The 18,118-nt window shown below is 35.8% G+C and overlaps 1 protein-coding gene across 1 annotated transcript in view; it reads left to right on the plus strand.

Moving 5' to 3' along the window:
* DYNC2H1 (dynein cytoplasmic 2 heavy chain 1) overlaps positions 1-18,118 on the plus strand; it is a 400,170-nt gene that overhangs the window by 191,989 nt on the left and 190,063 nt on the right. Inside the window, exons 71-75 of the mRNA XM_082626481.1 lie at positions 8,329-8,394; positions 10,409-10,459; positions 11,249-11,326; positions 13,108-13,239; positions 14,226-14,298. Of these exons, the coding sequence (XP_082482607.1) occupies positions 8,329-8,394; positions 10,409-10,459; positions 11,249-11,326; positions 13,108-13,239; positions 14,226-14,298 (400 nt within the window). The remainder of the gene's footprint in view (positions 1-8,328; positions 8,395-10,408; positions 10,460-11,248; positions 11,327-13,107; positions 13,240-14,225; positions 14,299-18,118) is intronic.

Below are 18,118 nucleotides of genomic sequence, written 5' to 3' on the forward strand. Positions count from 1 at the left end.
TTCCAGCTTTCTTTTAATTTGCATTTGCATGGAATATCTTTTTTCATCCCCTCACTTTCAGTCTGTATGTGTCTGTAGGTCTTAAATGGATCTCTTGTAGACAGCATATATACAGGTCTTGTTTTTGTATCCGTTCAGCCAGTCTCTGTCTTTTGGTTGGAGCATTTAATCCATTTACATTTAAGGTAATTATTGATATGTATGTTCCTATTACCATTTTCTTAATTGCTTTGGGTGTGCCATTGTAGTTCTTTTTCTTCTCTTGTGTTCCCTGCCTAGAGAAGTTCCTTTAGCATTTATTTTAAAGCTGGTTTGGTGGTTCTGCATTCTCTTAGCTTTTGCTTGTCTGTAGAGGTTTTAATTTCTCCATCAAATCTGAATGAGATCCTTGCTGTGTAGAGTAATTTCGGTTGTAGGTTCTTCCCTTTCATTACTTTAAATATGTCCTGCCTCTCCCTTCTGACTTGCAGAGTTTTTGCTGAAGGATCAGCTTTTAACCTTATGGCGATTCCCTTGTATGTTATTTCTTGTTTTCCCCTTGCTGCTTTTAATATTTTTTCTTTGTGTTTAATTTTTGATAGTTTGATTAATATGTGTCTTGGCATGTTTCTCCTTGTATTTATCCTGTATGGGAATCTCTGCGCTTCCTGAACTTGACCTTTTCCTATCCCATATTAGGGAAATTTTCAACTATAATCTCTTCAAATATTTTCTGAGTCCCTTTCTTTTTCTCTTCTTCTTCTTTGGGACCCTTATAATTCAAATGCTGGTGCCATTAATATTGTCCCGGAGGTCTCTAAGACTGTCCTCAATTCTTTTCATTCTTTTTTCTTTATTCTTTATTCTGCTCTGTGGTAGTTATTTCCACTATTTTATTTTCCAGGTCACTTATCCGTTCTTCTGCCTCAGTTATTCTGCTATTGATCTATTCTAGAGAGTTTTTATTTTCATTTATTGTGTTGTTCATCATGGCTTATTTGCTCTTTAGTTCTTCTAGGTCCTTTTTAAATGTTTCTTGTATTTTCTCCATTCTATTTCAAAGATTCTGGATCATCTTTACTATCATTACTCTGAATTCTTTTTCAGGTAGATTGCCTATTTCCTCTTCATTCGTTTGGTCTAGTGGGTTTTTATGTTGCTCTTTCCCCTCCTATGTGTTTCTCTGTCTTCTCATTTTGCTTAACTTACTGTGTTCGGGGTCTCCTTTTCGCAGGCTGCAGGTTCGTAGTTCCCATTGTTTTTGGTGTCTTCCTCCAGTGGCTAAAGTTGGTTCAGTGGGTTGTGTAGGCTTCCTGGTGGAGGGGAGTAGAACCTGTGTTGTGGTGGATGAGGCTGGATCTTTTCTTTCTGGTGAGCAAAGCCGTGTCTGGTGGTGTGTTTTGGCATGTCTGTGACCTTTTTGTGATTTTAGGCAGACTTTCTGCTAATGGGTGGGGTTGTTTTCCTGTCTTGCTAGTTGTTTGGCATAGGTGCCAAGCAGTGTAGGTTACTGGTCGTTGAGATGGTGATCTCTGGGGGAGCTTTTGCTGTTTGATATTACATGGAGCCAGGAGGTCTCTGGTATACCAGTGTCCTGAACTCGGCTCTCCCACCTCAGAGGCACAGGCCTGACACCCGGCTGGAGCACCAAGACCCTGTCAGTTACTTGGCTCAGAAGAAAAGGGAGAAAGAAATTAAGAAAAGAAAGAAGGAAAGAAAGAAAGAGAGGAAAAAGGTAGAAAAGAAAGAAAGAAGAGAGCAACCAAACCAAAAACAATTGTACCAGTCAGAACAAGCTCTAAAAGCTATGCTTAAAACAAACAAACAAACAAACAAAAAATCGGACAGACAGAACCCTAGCACAAATGGTAAAAGCAAAGCTATACAGGCAAAAGTCACATAAAGAAGCATATACATACACACTCACAAAAAGAGAAAAAGAAAAAAAAAACACACATATATATATATATATATATATATATATATATATATATAAAAAGAAAGGAAGAGAGCAACCAAATCAATAAACAAATCTACGAATGATAATAAACTCTAAATACTAAACAAATATAAACATAAAACCAGGAACAAATTAGATGCAGAAAGCAAACCCCAAGCCTACCGTATCTCCAAAAGTCCACCACCTCAATTTGTGATGGTTTTTTGTCTGTTCAGGTATTCCAAAGATGCAGGGTACATCAAGTTGATTGTGGAGATTTAATCCGCTGCTCCTTAGGCTGTTGGGAGAAATTTCCCTTTCTCTGTTTGCCCAGCTCCCGGGGTTCAGCTTTGGATTTGCCCTGCCTCTGTGTATAGGTCAGCTGAGGGTGTCTCTTCTTGGCTCAGACTGGACAGGGTTAAAGTAGCAGCTGACTAGAGGCCTCTGGCTCACACAGGCCGGGGGAGGGAGGGGTATGGAATGCTGGGCGAGCCTGAGGTGGCAGAGGCCAGCATGACATTGCAACAGCCTGAGGCCCGCTGTTTGTTCTCCTGAGGATGTTGTCCCTGCATCACATGACCCTGGCAGTGGCAGGCTGCACAGGCTCCCGGGAGGGGAGGTGTGGATAGTGACCTGTGCTTGCACACAGGTTTCTTTGTGGCTGCAGCAGTAGCGTTTGCGTTTCATGCCCATCTGTGTTGTCCACACTGATAGCCATGGCTTTCGCACATCTCTGGAGCTTGTTTAGGCGGTGCTCTGAATCCCTTCTCTTCATGCACCCCGAAACAATGGTCTCTTGCCTCTTAGGCAGGTCCATACTTTTTCCCGGACACCCTCCTGGCTAGCTGTGGTGCACTAGCCCCCTTCAAGCTGTGTTCACACAGCCAACCCCAGTCCTCTCCCTGGGATCTGACCTCCAAAGCCTGAGCCTCAGCTCCCAGCCCCCACCCGTCCCAGCGGGTGAGCAGACAAACCTCTCAGCCTGGTGAGTGCTGGTCGGCACCGATCCCCTGTGTGGGAATCTTTCCGCTTTGCCCTCTGCACCCCTATTGCTGCGTGGCTCCAAAGCTTCCCCCCAGAACCCCCCCGTCTCTGCCAGTGAAGGGGCTTCGTAGTGTGTGGAAACTTTTCCTCCTTCACAGCTCCCTCCCAGAGGTGCACGTCCCATCCCTATTTTTTTTGTCTCTGTTTTTTTTTTTTTTTTCTTTTGCCCTACCCAGGTACATGGGGAACTTTTTGCCTTTTGGGAAGTCTGAGGTCTTCTGCCAGCATTCAGTAGGTGTTCTGTAGGAGTTGTTCCACATGTAGTTGTATTTCTGATGTATTTGTGTGGAGGAAGGTGATGTCCACCTCTTACTCCTCCGCCATCTTGAAGGTCTCTTAAGACATGTTTTTAATTGATAATGGAATATCTGTTTTGTAAAATTCATATTTCTATAGGAGTAATATTAAATCTATTCATCTTGAATTCAGCATTCCATAGAGTTTCAGTGGTGAATAAAAATTCAGAGAGCACATTAATTGTAAAACTGAGGTGCATTTCTCAAGATTTAGCACTCTAACCTTACTTAGGATGGAACCAATTTTACATTTTAGTGAAAGGTTTTCGGTTTTTAGCAGTCAGCATCACGTTAAACTGACTGCCAGAGCTTCTCTAATGCTGATTTTGCTGTTGTGTTAGTGAGAGCAGTATGACAACAATAGACTCTTGAAGTAGAGAGAGAATTATTAGTATTCACATCACATTGAACTGAAAGCATCTTGACCTGGAACAGAAAAATGATTGACTTGTTTTATAACAGAAAATTTAGACTTTTAATGAACTAAACCAAATGGGGAAAATTGTCTAGTACTTTTAGTTTAGATTATTAGCTATATCATTCTTTTTTTTCATGAGTTCAAAAGTGTTTATTTCAGTAACCTAAGTACCTTAGACATACGATAAGTAGCACATTTGATTTCCCCAAACTTATGATGATTATAGTAAAACTATGTACAAGTTAGTACCTTTACATATCATTTCTTCATCACAGTTTATTCTTTCAAATAGATACAAAACAATAGAATTTGTTGGCGTATTAAATAATTTCCAACTATATTGGACCAGAGTACAGAAACGGGTTGAAGAAAATGTTACGAGACCATATGATTCTTACTGTTTCCCCTTCCTCATGGAAGTATTGTCTAAAAGATTTGAAATGGTATAGGAAGAATGTCTGGTGATGTATAAATAGAAGTTTTTTCATGCAAAGTCCTTCTAAGCTTTATGCCTATGCAGCTCACCTTGCCTCTTTCTTCAAATGAATTTGCTAGTTGATTGATTAAAATTCAGATGAATATTATGTTTTACAAATCAAATAATTACAGCATCTCATGATTGTATTTATCTTACATCTCACTTAATTTGAATCATGGTATTTTTCCTATCAAAATGTGTTTTCTTATAATAAAAACATGGAAGTTCTCTGTTTGGGTCTTTAGAAATTTTATAACCTGTGGTTATTAAAGTGAATCTTGGTAATTTAGATAATTTTCTTCTGCTTAGATAACTTTGAAACTTTTAGTATTGTATCTAACCCTTTAGAGTTTCTGGAAGTATAGGTAAATATGCATGGAATATATTTTTTAAATGTATGATTTAGCTTCAAGCACAAGTGTGAGTGCCTAAGTTCTATCCTATATCAACTTCTTTGAGATTAAAATAAGATTTTTCTTCATATAGTAACATATGGGATTACTACTTAGACTTTTCATTAAACATATTTGAAAGCAATGAATATTATAGAGTAGAAATAAAATGAATGGATTATAGTTTCTACTGCTTCTTAGTCTCTGAGATTTGTGGGATTTATGGAATATTTTTGAAATAAATTTCCTTTCCAATATTACATACTATATCTTTTTACTGTAAAGCAGATAGTTACTATCTGTCGCCTTTTAAGACTTACAGTGTTCTAGGCACTAAGTGCTTTAACACATTGTTAATTAATTCCTATAACAATTCTATTATATAAAGGAAGAAGCCAAGATTTAGAGCTTTAACCTTTCTCTAGGTTACTCAGATGTAGTGGGTGTTGGAGCTAGAATTCAAACCCATTTTGCATGATGCCAAAAACGTCTTGGTAATAGAATGTGGTTAAAACAAACCATTACATTTGGAAATGTGAACTTCTTATCAGCTATAAAGTTGACTTTAAGATTCCCTCATATTGTATTAATCCTGCTCTAATAGCCTCACTCTTTTTGAATTTTTACTATAGTATGATGTGTGTGTGATGGTATGGTATGGAATATGTGGCTGACGTATACCATCCAGTGGTCTACTGTCTCTTACTGTTTTTCTTCATTCAGCTAGTTAATTATATAGATGATCAGTTAAAATTTTGTTTATTATGTATCCTCTTGATATTAAATTATTTCATAACAGAGCCCAAGCATACTGAAATAATTTGAACTTAAATTAAAACACCCAAATTTTCTGACTCATAAGCTGGGAAGATCAAGGATATTATAGGTCCAAAATGTTTTCTAAACTCTGGTTATTGACAGGTTATTTTTTTTGAAACAAATATTCAGAAAATCCTTAAGCTTGATTAATTCATTCTTGATTTTACCTCAGTGTAATTGGAAATGTGTCCTCTGTCTCTCAGTAAACTATATTTTTATGTTTATTCTTGAATTAGCATTGTTCCTCATTATAAAATCATTGCTAAATTCTTATGGCTAAAGGGATTCATTGGTACAGCTAGGCAACCAGACAGCTACCATAAACAGCTTTCTTCTGCCATCTCCCAGTTGGAAAATCATAGAAGATGATCCTGATTGGCCTGGCTTAGGTCATACGGCATCCTTTGTACCATTATCTGTGGCACAATATATTGAGATTGGGCCAACTTGAATATAGGCTATCCCTAAGGTCAGGATGTCTTCTGTGACCAGAAAACAAAGAAAAGGGTGACCACCATTACCCATTTATTGACTACATAATATGTGCCTATTTTTTGCCAACATGTTAGAGCTTGGCTCAGTAATAATCAGTAAAGTAGTTCATTGACTCCAGTGGATAATCTGGGGCTCAGATAGTTGTAGAGCCTTCTCTTCTCTCCACTAACACTAGAGACTACATTACTCTTCCTTAGTTCAAAGAAAGAAATGGCTAAATAAATGTATTAACATTGTGTGTGCATTATATGTGTGTAAAAAAGAATTAACTGTATTATTAAGTGATGAAGCCTTCAAAGTAATACATTTATTATCTTGCTTATCTTAATCATTATTTCTTTACCTTAGATGAGGGATGCTATTATAATCATTTACAATATTCGTTAGTGTGTAAAATAAGCATCTTACTACCTTATACAACTAGTTACTGTTCAATCCCAAACCTGAATTCCTTTTTTTAATATTCTCTCTTTATATTTACTTATTTACTTATTTATTTTTTGGATGCATTGGGTCTTAGTTGTGGCATGCGGGATCTTTCATTGTGGAGAGTGGGCTCTTCAGTACAGTGTGCAGGCTTCTCTCTAGTTGTGATGCACAGGCTCCAGAGTATGTGGGCTCAGTAGTTGTGGCACGCGGGCTTAGTTGCCTCGCGGCATGTGGGATCTTAGTTCCCCGACCAGGGATTGAACCGGTGTCCAGTGCATTGCAAGATGGATTCTTAACCATTGGACCACCAGCGAAGTCCCCAGCCAAACCTGAATTCTAACCTTCTAATTCCTAAGAACATTACACATCTCTCCCAATGATATGCCTTGCTTTTTATATATTTTAAGTCACATGGTAGCTATTTTATGTACACTGTAGTTGGTTGTAACTGTTTTTCTCATACCTGAGTGATGGCCATCTGCTTCCAGTTTTTATGCTTTATTTTCACTCATTGACTATATTGTAGTTGTGAACATATGTTTGTTTTTTAGTTATTCACTTAATATATATTGAGTACTTGCTATATATATATATATATATATATATACACACACACACACACACACACAAACATACCCAATATATACTTTTATAAGATAAGTTATTCTTTTGTATTGTATTATTCAAGACACTGGATTTTTCCAACAGAGGGGTGGTTTTCTTTCAGGCAAGGAGATCACTTGCTGGTAGTATTTACAGGAGGATCTTTTTTTGTTGAGCATATCTTTTGCATATATTGTATTGTAATATCCTTATATTTATCTGTAGGTTTATAAGCATGCACAGGTATAATGTTAGATATGAATAAAGTATTATTTACAATACGGGAAAAGCTAAATAAAGTTTGAATTAGAACTTGGTAGGAAAGATGGTGCTTGAGCAGATGGTTTTGTTATGTTAGTAAACTGGTTGCTGTTTTTTTTTTTTTTTTTTCCTACGGAAATGATATAAGCTTATTTTAGAAAGTTTGCAAAATACACCTAAGAAAAAATAAGGAAATAAAAATAATGTGTAATCTCAAAAATAAATCACTGATAAAACTTTTGTTATCTATTTCTAATATCTTTTGCAGATATATATCCAGATCTGTTTATATAAACATATTTGTTTAAATAAACAATATCAGCTATGCTATACACTTTGATTTGATTGTTATTCATGATAGACTTTTGAACATTTATTTCAGTTTTCCCTCCATTATAAAAAGCCTTGCGGGACTTCCCTGCTGGTCCAGTGGTTAAGACTCTATGCTTCCAATGTAGGGGGCCCGGGTTTGATCCCTGGACAGGGACCTAGATCTCACATGCATGCTGCAACTAATAGTTCACGTGCCGCAACTAAGAGTCCACATGCCGCAACTAAGAGTCCGCATGCCACAACCAAAGACCCTGCATGATGCAACGAAGATCCCACACGCTACACTGAAGATCCCATGTGCTACAGCGAAGATCCCGTGTGCCGTGACTAAGACCCTGCACAGCCAAATAAATAAATAAATATTTTAAAAACCTTGCAATGAATATCCTTATTTCTTCTCTAGGAGTACATTTATGATCCCCTGCATAAATTTCTAGAAGTGAAGTTTCTTGATTTAGGGGCATACAGAATATTCAAGAGAATATAACATACACAATGACAAATTGAAGATTACTAATGCAAAAGGCTGATCTGGTTAGTAATGACTAATCTAAACCTCACAATCATATTTCAGCTAGTTAAATCTGTTTTTTTTAATGAGATGTACACACTGATTAATCCTTAGCACTATCTCTAAAAGTGTTAGCACTCTCTCTATACTCTCATCCCCAACTTAGAAGAGTTGTCATATGTAGATGCCACCTGAATAGCCATTTCTTATATTGATAGAAGTAGATTGTTAGATGACAGAATACAGATTTCATGAACCAAAATTTAAGGACTATGTTTTTCCAAAAACACAAATTTAGAAAAAGCAAGATAACATCTGTTACTCTTTTCAGGTTGATCAGTTGATGTTCGCTTTGCATTTCGTTCGAGGCATGCATCCTGAACTTTTTCAAGAAAATGTAAGTGGAAGGAAAGGAGAAAATTATTAAAAGAGTTGCATAAAAATCTGGTAATAGGCAGACTTATGGTTAGATTAGAAGTTAATTAAGGCTAGAAATTACATGTCAATCTATTTATTTTTTACTTAGTTAGAAGTTTAGTGTAAGATGCTGATTTACAGTTCTACTCTCGTTTGGGTGAGCCCAGTATTCTGAAGCAATGCTAAGGCAGGGAAAGAACTCTAACTTGCCATGCTACCTAGATTTTTCTCAACACAAGTCCACTTTTCCAGGGCACCCGAAGAGTCAGCCTTCTTATTTTCCTCGTCTAAGCAGTGGAACTGATAAATATAAAAAAGTTAAACAATATGGGTATGCCACTACATTATTTATTACCTCCACGGACTTGCTCAGAGTCAGCAGATGAAGCAAGAGGGTGGGCAGTTCTCAGAAGCCTTCTTTGAGCCCGCAGGTTTATGTTAATCTTTTAATGTACAATTTATCTTTTTTTGTCTGTGACTTCATTTCTGGTCTACCATATAACCCCCTCTCAAACTTGAAAGTAATTTCCTTCAAGATAGAGCTAAGTAATCCATCTCTGACCTGCTTCTAATATTAAAAAAATTATTTGTAAGTGATTTTTCTCATTATTATGACATTATCATTAAAGTGAGCATTCAGTAGCCAGGGTGGCAGCGAATAGTATATATGGACAGTGCAATTTAACCTAGTAACCTTTAACTCTCTATGGTCAGATTAACTATGCTCTGGGTTCCCCTCATTTGAATAGTTAAAAGAATGCATACCATTCCATGTGACTGTTCTCTCTTTTTCTCTAACTCCACATGCTCTGGCTGACTTGTATAGTTTCTTCCAAATTTAACTTGACTCTTTTTGTTTACACTATTTACTTTGATGCCTTTCCCTCCTCTTGTATAATGTTTTTCACCATGCTCAATATGTTCTGCTGTATAAGACTTAATTTTCCCTAGTTTTCCCTCCTGGAGTATAAATAAATTATCATTGGGAAAGGAGAACAGTTTTCTTTGACTCGCGTAAAGTAGTAGTGATAATTTGTATTTTATTTATTTGTGACTGTATAACTTCAGTAGGGAGAATGAGTGGTCAGAGTGGGTGGAGGCAGGAAGTATGTTGCTTTGGTAATTTTTCCATATTGCTCTCAAATTTTAATATGTCTTGGCTTTATTTGCTGGCCAATGTGTAACAAATAATATGGTAGTGCCCATAATTATCTGAATGGGTAACCCAGAGTGAAGACATAGATTTTCTAAGAGCTCTAGATTCTGTAACACTTGATAAATTTTGATTCCATGGGTTAATTAGAAAAAAAAAAAAAAAAAGGAGCAATGGCAATCTTCTCCCAATATGTTGGAAAAGATAAGTTAATGGTAGTACTTTTCTCTATTTTTCCTAATATACACAATTTTTAAACTTTTGTTGCACCTTACTGCTTATCTATTAGTGAGGAGTAGTACATAATAGGAAACATTAAAGGTAGTGACAAATGCTAATTGAATAAGACATAAATTTTTAGATGTTGAGACTCACATGTATAATGTAGTTCTTTTTTTTTTTTTTTTTTTTAATGGTACGCGGGCCTCTCACTGTTGTGGCCTCTCCCGTCGCGGAGCACAGGCTCTGGACGTGCAGGCTCAGCGGCCATGGCTCATGGGCCCAGCCGCTCCGTGGCATGTGGGATCTTCCCGGACTGGGGCACGAACCCGTGTCCCCTCTATCAGCAGGCGGACTCTCAACCACTGTGCCACCAGGGAAGCCCTGTAGTACTATTTTTGTCTTAAAAATATTCTAGTAGATTTCGTTTTAATGTTTTATGTTGGTATGGTACATGAACTCATAATGTTAGTGTAGTAGAAGTGGGAAGGTATGAAAGGAGTTTTATTTTTTTCCATGTTTTTAGAAAGCTAAATTGTAAGCTGTCCTATGGGGAAATTTTAAAAGATTTGTTAAATGGTTAGAATATTTTTTGTGTGTTTCTCATATTTTTATTTAATAGGAATGGGACACATTTACAGGTGTGGTTGTTGGAGACATGTTGCGGAAAGCTGTAAGTTAGAATAACAAAATTATTATTTCACTCTTAGTGAAAATAATTCTGGCTTTGATTTCATAATTTGCTTGAGAGAAGTTTTAAATTACTGTTAAAATTATATTTTAAATAGAGGACTATATCCTTGCCTCTATTGCCCTAATAGAAAACGGACCTATGTGTGTTTTTTTGTCCTTGAGGACATGTATTCTTTTGAGAATATTAATTAAATATAAGAAATTAATATGGTTTCTTTTTTTCAGTGTATATATATTTGGTTCCAAGAACACTTTTGTAATTTGAAGAAGATCAAATCTCGTAACATAACTAGAAAATTTTTCTTACATAAGTAAAGTTAAAAATTACTTCATTTAACTTTTGACAACTTTATTCAAATTTAGCTTTTTCCTCTAGTAATTTTCTATTTAAACATGTAATGGATAATATTATTCTTCAAAGGAACCTATCCAAACTGTAATGCAAAACCTAGATGATGTCTGAAATGCAAAATATAATTAAAGATAATATAATTCTATGGAAGTTTCTTATTACATTTGAGTTTTCTGAAGTTTCACAAAAGATTAAGCCCTATTAAAATTAATGCAAGATTTGTCTAAATGTTTACCAGTACCTTACATTATGTAGAATTTTACCATATTGTCTTGTAAAATAGATAAAAATTAAAAAATACATAGAATGAGTTTTTTTCAAAATAGTGTTCATAAAATTAGCTGGTCAATTTTAAATTTTTTTAAAGTCTGAGTTTTACCAGATATACTAAGAAAAATAATTGCTCTTATTAAAAAGGACTCTCAACAAAGAATACGTGATCAACTTCCATCTTGGATAGATCAGGAAAGAAGCTGGGCAGTGGCAACATTAAAGGTATTCCTTCCTCTTCTACTACGAGATTTATTTTTTTAGTATTTGAGTTATTTCTGTTTATATTTTTATGTGCTACTTATTCATACTCAGTGTTGATATTTTTGTGAAAATGATGTAAAATCTCTGAGTAAAAGAATATCCAAGAATTATTCTGATTAGTCCTTTAAACAATTTTAATAGAATGCAAAAAATCAATAATTATGAAAAATAGTGAGAATTTGAAGAGATTTCTGGATTATTGGGCAGGACCTCTGAACTATTTCATGAACTCCTAATGGCAAACTTAATAATAATCAACATGATACAGTTAAAATTGTTTGAACAATTGATCTACTGAGAGGTTACACTTGGGAAAAAATCTTAACTGTGTTAACCTAAAAATTATAATGATGCTTTTTTTCACATACTAATTTCTTGTTAAGTAAAGCAAAACATTTAGGAAAGGGGGGGCTTTCCTATTCAGAGAAAGTTTATAATATACATTAGTGTTTTATTATCATTTTAGTTTATAAAACATTTTCAAATGAATTATCTTATTCAATTATCACACAAACCTTAAGAGGGAGGTATTAACTTTGTTTTTACAGATGAGAAATAAGAATCAGTGCAGCGAGTTGCAAAATGCATGAACCTATTTTCTTTTCAATTTCATACATATTTTTGAGGACCTGTTATGTGCCAAGCATCATGTTAAATACTTAAGATGCATTATCTTATTTTATTATCACAATGACCTATTGAAGAGGTCATAATTATGCCTGTTTTTGAGAAGAGCAAACTGAGGTGTAGACAGGTTAAATAATTTATCCAACATCAAATAGCTGGGAAGTTTTGGAACTATGATTTTAATTCACGCATTCTGACACCACATTCCTACATGCCTTTGATATGTGGGTTTTCCAAATATAGTGTTTTTTTCCTCTCTTTCTCTCCTTCCTTCTTTCCCCACCCCACAGTTTTTTCCCCTGGTATGACGGGCGGTGAGGATGGGAGCATGGGGAAGAAAAAGCCTAACTCCCAACAGCTCTGTCTGTGTTCTTTACTCAGGCTAAAATGTTGTTTTTGTGGGGAATGAAAGACAAATATACTTCTCTCAAAATCTGTAACATGCTTCCATTCTTCCTTTCCTTTCCCTGCTTTTCTTCACAACTATTCTAATGGTACAGTAGCACATGGTTAAAACGGTAGGAGTAGCCAGCAGTTATTGATGACTTTCTATGTTCAAGGTATTATGCAGAATTTGAAAATGGATCATCTCATTAGATATTTTCAACATTGTGAGGGGGCTACTGTTGTTGTCCTCATTTAACAGATAAAGAAACTAAGGCCCAGAGTGATATAGTCACTTACTTATTGTCACTGAGAAAGTATAGAGTCAAGATTTGAAACTGGGCATATTTTTACACTCTAACGTGGAACTCCATTCTGGCAATCGTTAAAATTTGCACACGGTTTTAATGAAAGTATTCTTTTCTCCACAAGGTGGAGATAGGTACAAATGTTTTTACGTAGAGAAAAGATTTGTTAACTTGCAGTATTGATTTAGTACTACTTTGGAAATATTTGCTTTTATTTAATTCTGGATTAGATAAGTGTGCCATACTGTTTCTGATCTAGAAGTGATTAAATAAGCCAACACGAATTAGAAAACAAATGGTAAACATCAATAATTGGTTTCCACTTACTTTTTTTAGTGTGTGTGTGTATTTAGTATGGATATGTGTGTGTGTGTATTTATATTTGCTTGTAGCTCAGTATATATGGTTATTTTTATTTTTTAGATTGCTCTCCCCAGTCTTTATCAGATCCTCTGTTTTGAAGACGTAGCTTTGTGGCATACTTATTATCATAATTCAATGTGTGAGCAAGAGTTTCCATCTATTCTTGCAAAGAAAGTTTCCTTATTTCAGCAGGTAAATTGTCTAAATGCATAAATGTATTTAATGTTTTTCTTGTCACTCAGAAGCCATTTAAATAAAAGCTTTGCCTTTAGAGTGTCACATAACCTTAATGGGCATATTTGGGAAAGGGCTTTCTGCTTTTGCCACCTTGTCCAGACAGTGAAATCATTGGCAAAGTTTCTGGGTAGGGTGTGTCCCACTGTAGCTTTTCTTACTTCCTCTGCCTCTGACCCAAGGGGGATTTCTCAATAGAGAACACGTCTTACCGAAAGAAGTTAAGGTATAGATTGTACAGGTTCTTCACTCTTTTCCCAGGGTTCTCTCTAAGGAAAAGACCTTATGGTGAGGAGCAGGGAACTTTTTTTTTTCCATTTTGTTTCGAAATATAATGATGAAACCTACTGGTGGGTTCCACTCAGTCTTTTGGCTAGACCAAAGTCTTAGGTTGGAGAGGACACAGGAGTTGACGCTCCAGGAAATGACCCTTCCATTTATATCTCTTAACTAGGCTGCTGGCTGTGCTTCTGCCCCTTGTTGAATTCTATTTCACCAAGTGTGTTTAAAAACAACGAAAAAAAAAAAACTGAGAAAAACTTCATTTGAAAACTTAAACATCTAGGAACAGATAGATATGATTCAGCATAAAATTGGTAGTTTGAAAATTTTAGTTAAGAGTTTTATGCTTCTGCACTGCTGTCACCAAGAATGCTTTGCCTACATACTCTTATTTTCACCTGCCATTGGGCCCTTTATTAGTTCCTGAAGACATAGCTAATGCTATGACCCTTACATGCTGATGTTTACTTTTGATGATAGATCTGATGAATTTTAGTAATATTTTGGCTATTAAAGACGTGTCTTTTTATATACCGATTGTGACAGTTTTAGGCATAGTAAATATTGTGGTAAACATTTGTTTAATTTAACATTAACTATTGTTTAGTTACAGCTTTTGTAGGAAATTTATTATTTAAAAATACTCTGCACTTTATTTTAAGGTTCTTGTGGTACAGGCTCTCAGACCAGACAGATTGCAAAGTGCCATGACTCTTTTTGCATGTAAAACTCTGGGTAAGTACACTTCTTTTCTAGAACTAGACCAATGACCTGAATTATTTGTTTTTAATTTACATTTTATTTTATGCTGACCTTAGTTTAGAAAGATTGTACATTTTTTCCCCTTTATCCTACTTATCTTACAATCTCTACCTGGTTTTTTGTTTGTTTGTTTTTTGTTTTTATTTTGGCCACTCCACGGGGCATGTGGGATCTTAGTTCCCCTACCAGGGATCAAACCCGCACCCCCTGCACTGGAAGCATGGAGTCTTAACCACTGGACAGCCAGGGAAGTTCCTTGAAATAACCTTTTACTAGCATTTTTTGAGAAAATAGAAGCAATAAGACAGAAAATGTTTATTTCCCACTAACAGTTCTACCAGCTACCTACAATGGTACTCATACTCATTCTGCTTTCCCTTCTGTTACTCTGAATGAATGTCCTTGCTCCAATTAAAGGCCAGCCATTTGCTCTTTCCTTTTTCATTCCTGCCATTATCCCTTTATCCTGCATCAACAATTTCACCTTCTTTACTGGATCCTTTCTGTTAGTGTACAAACATATTTTAGTATCACCTGTCTTAAAAATGCTGCCCATGACCCTCTATCCCCTTTCTATCATCCCATTTCTTTATTTTCTTCTACAACAAAACATCCTGAAAGTGTGTCCACAGTCAAAGACCACAGTAATCCATTTCCTCAAGTCTTATTCTGCCTTCAACTCATTCTATTTGTATTTCCTCCCTAAAGTTCCACAAGATTGCTCTTGTTAAGGTTAATGAGGTCTTCTTCCATATATCTATTTCCAATAGTGACTTCTGTGCTTTTGTCTTACTTGATCTCTCAACAAAGTTGTCCATTTGTTCCTTTTTTAAACACTTTCCACTTTCTTCTCTTGATTATTATGTTTCCTCTTTCATTTCTCAATCCTTTTAGGATTTTCCTTCTCTCTTTCCTTTATTGGTTGCTTCTCTGTACGTTGGAGTATTCTTCCTTCCTTCTAAATGTTGGAGTATTCTTCCTTCCACTGCAGTCTTGCTCTGGGTTCCTTTATTTCATTATTATACATTCTTTCATGACCTCATTCAGTTCCTGACTTTAAATATCATTTGTAAATTACTGACTTTTATATCTCTTATTTCTACCCCCAACCTCTCTGTGGAATTCTAGGATCATATATACAGATGCTCATTTGATGTTTTCTTATGAATGTCAGATGACCAATACAGACCTTCTGATTTGTCTGTACTAGGGTCCACTCAGTTGCTCAAAACAAAAAACCCAGAAGTGATCCTTTCTCTCTTTTTGTTACTTCATATACCCAATCTACCAGCTAGTCCTTTTGGCTCCAACTCTAAAACTTACTCTGAATTCATTTACTTGGTGTCATTACTACCAAACTAATGCAAACCACCATCATCTCTCACCTCATTTACTGCCATAGCTTTGGCTCTATCTTCATAATGTGGAGAATCTAATTACTTCTCATACTTCCACTACCATCTACCACTTTGTTCAAGCCGCCATCATATCAGGCTTTCTTTCTTTCCCACTTCCAGTTTATTCTCAGCATAGCAGCTAGTGTTGTCTCTTGAAATATAAGTTAGATCATATCACTTCTCCGTTCTAACTCTCTGATGACACCTCATCTTTCTCAGAGTCCCTCCAGTGTCTTACCTCTTCTGGTCCTCTTCTTCCCCTCAGATCTCATCTCCTACCACTGTCACCCTTGCTCAATCTCTAACAACCACAGTAGCCTTTTTCTTGTTTTTCTAGTGCCACAAGTTTGTTTCTGAGGTCTCAAGGCCTTTGCACTTGCTGTTCCTTCTTCCAGCAGATTTCTACCCCCAGTTATCAGCCTTGCTTCTCTGCTCAGTTGTCATCTTTTAAGTTAATACTTTCTCTGAGCGCTGTCTATATAATAACATACTCTTTCCTCAACTCTCCATATCCTCCTTTGCCTTGTTTATTTTAACTATTATCACCATCTGACATATTGTTATTTACCTGTTTATTAATTTCCTTTTCCACAACTAGAATATTAGCCACATGAGGGCACAAGCTTTGTTTTGTTCATGGTTGTGCCCCAGTGCCTTAAACAGCTTCTGGCGCATGGGCACTGTAAGTGTGTATTAAATCAGAGACTGCTTTCCTCATCGGTCTCCCTGCCTCAGTTTGCACTTCCCCTTCAGTCCATTCTCTCCAGAAGGCTGTGTGAGCTTTTAAAAACTTAAACCAAATCATCTCTCTTTTTTGCTTAAAATCTCCAAAATCTTTTCAAAAAACACTTAGAATGAATTCCAGATTTATATATGATTGATGCTTGAACAGCATGGTTTTGAACTGTGCAGGTCCACTTTTATGCAGATTTTTTTCTAATAGTAAATACTACAGTACTACATGATCTGCAGGTGGTTAAATCTGAATATGTGGGACTGCGGGTATGGAGGAACCATGGATACAGAGGAACTATGGATGCAGAGGGTCAACTCTAAGCTATGTTCAGATTTTTGCCTGTGGACGGTCAGTGTCCATAACCCCCCTGCATTGTCTACGGGTCGACTGTATAAGCTTACAAAGCCCCACACAGTCTGGCCCCAACCTTCTTCTCTAACCTCATCTTGCTTCCTTCTTGCCTGCCACTGTGGCTTCGTGGGTAAAACAACCTTAGGGCTTTTGCACTGTTTTTTCTCTGTTTTTGTTTGATTTTTTCTTTTTTATTAATTGTTGGCTCCTCTGTATCATTCAGATGTTAACGTTGCATTTTCAGAGAGGCCTTTCCGGGCCATCTAATCAGTACCAACACATCTACCTGCTTTAATTCTTTACCCATTTCTTAACACTAACTGATATATTTCTTGCTCATTTATATATTTTTTTGTCGGTTCCTATAACTCAAATGCAAGTTTAAGTAAAATGAGGCAATTTCAGAGATGTTCTTAGGAGACTATTCTTTTCTCACCCATGTAGTCTTTAAAAATATGCTCTTTGTGCCACATTGCACATGACCTTTCTTATTGAATTTGTAGTTTGACCCTCTACCTACTCTCTGGAATACTTCTGTATTGTATTATTTCATCTCTAGGTTAAATGGCATTTAAGGTTTAATGGCATAAGTGAAAACCTCATGATATGTACATATTCAAATGCTTTGAAAGTTTAATATACTTCTAAAATTATACTCTACCTATTTCTGAGCAAAAGCCATATATTCTGGTATTTGGCCGGATGACTTTGTATTTGGTCAGGTGGTTTTATTAATACAGTTTTTATATAAAATTGAAGGTTTTACTGTATGAATAAGTTTTAAAAGTTCATATTGCTGGAAAATGACAGGCACTTATCTTTTTAATCAAATTTTAGAGATTTGATTTCAAATGTAATTTCTCAAACATTATTCATATGGAAAGACTTTTATTAAGTTTCAGCAATCCTTTTTATAATCTATAAACTTTAAAATAGTAACTTATAAGGATGCATTTATGAAAGCAGTTTTTGTCTGAAGATTTAAGTTAGCCTCAAAACTTTCAGGCATGCTGCTTTAATATAATCCTACATACCAAGCCTTGTGTACTAACACAGTCTACTGCATTACTTTTTCAAAATAGCAGTTTTGAATCTACTGCATTACTTTTTCAAAATAGTAGTTACTAGATGCAGATATTCTGACTTCTGTAATTCTGATTTAATAACTATTCTGAGCACAATATTATGCTGTGTGTATTGAGGTATTCATGTTCACAGAAGATGGTGCAATAGCTACAAGAACCAGTAACTTCTCAAAGGTTCTTCATCAAAAAGTCTTTTTGAGCCTTGAAACTTTCCTAGTTTTACA

This window comes from Mesoplodon mirus, assembly GCF_964341445.2.
Source record: "Mesoplodon mirus genome assembly, chromosome: 7".
Lineage (NCBI taxonomy): Eukaryota > Metazoa > Chordata > Mammalia > Artiodactyla > Ziphiidae > Mesoplodon > Mesoplodon mirus.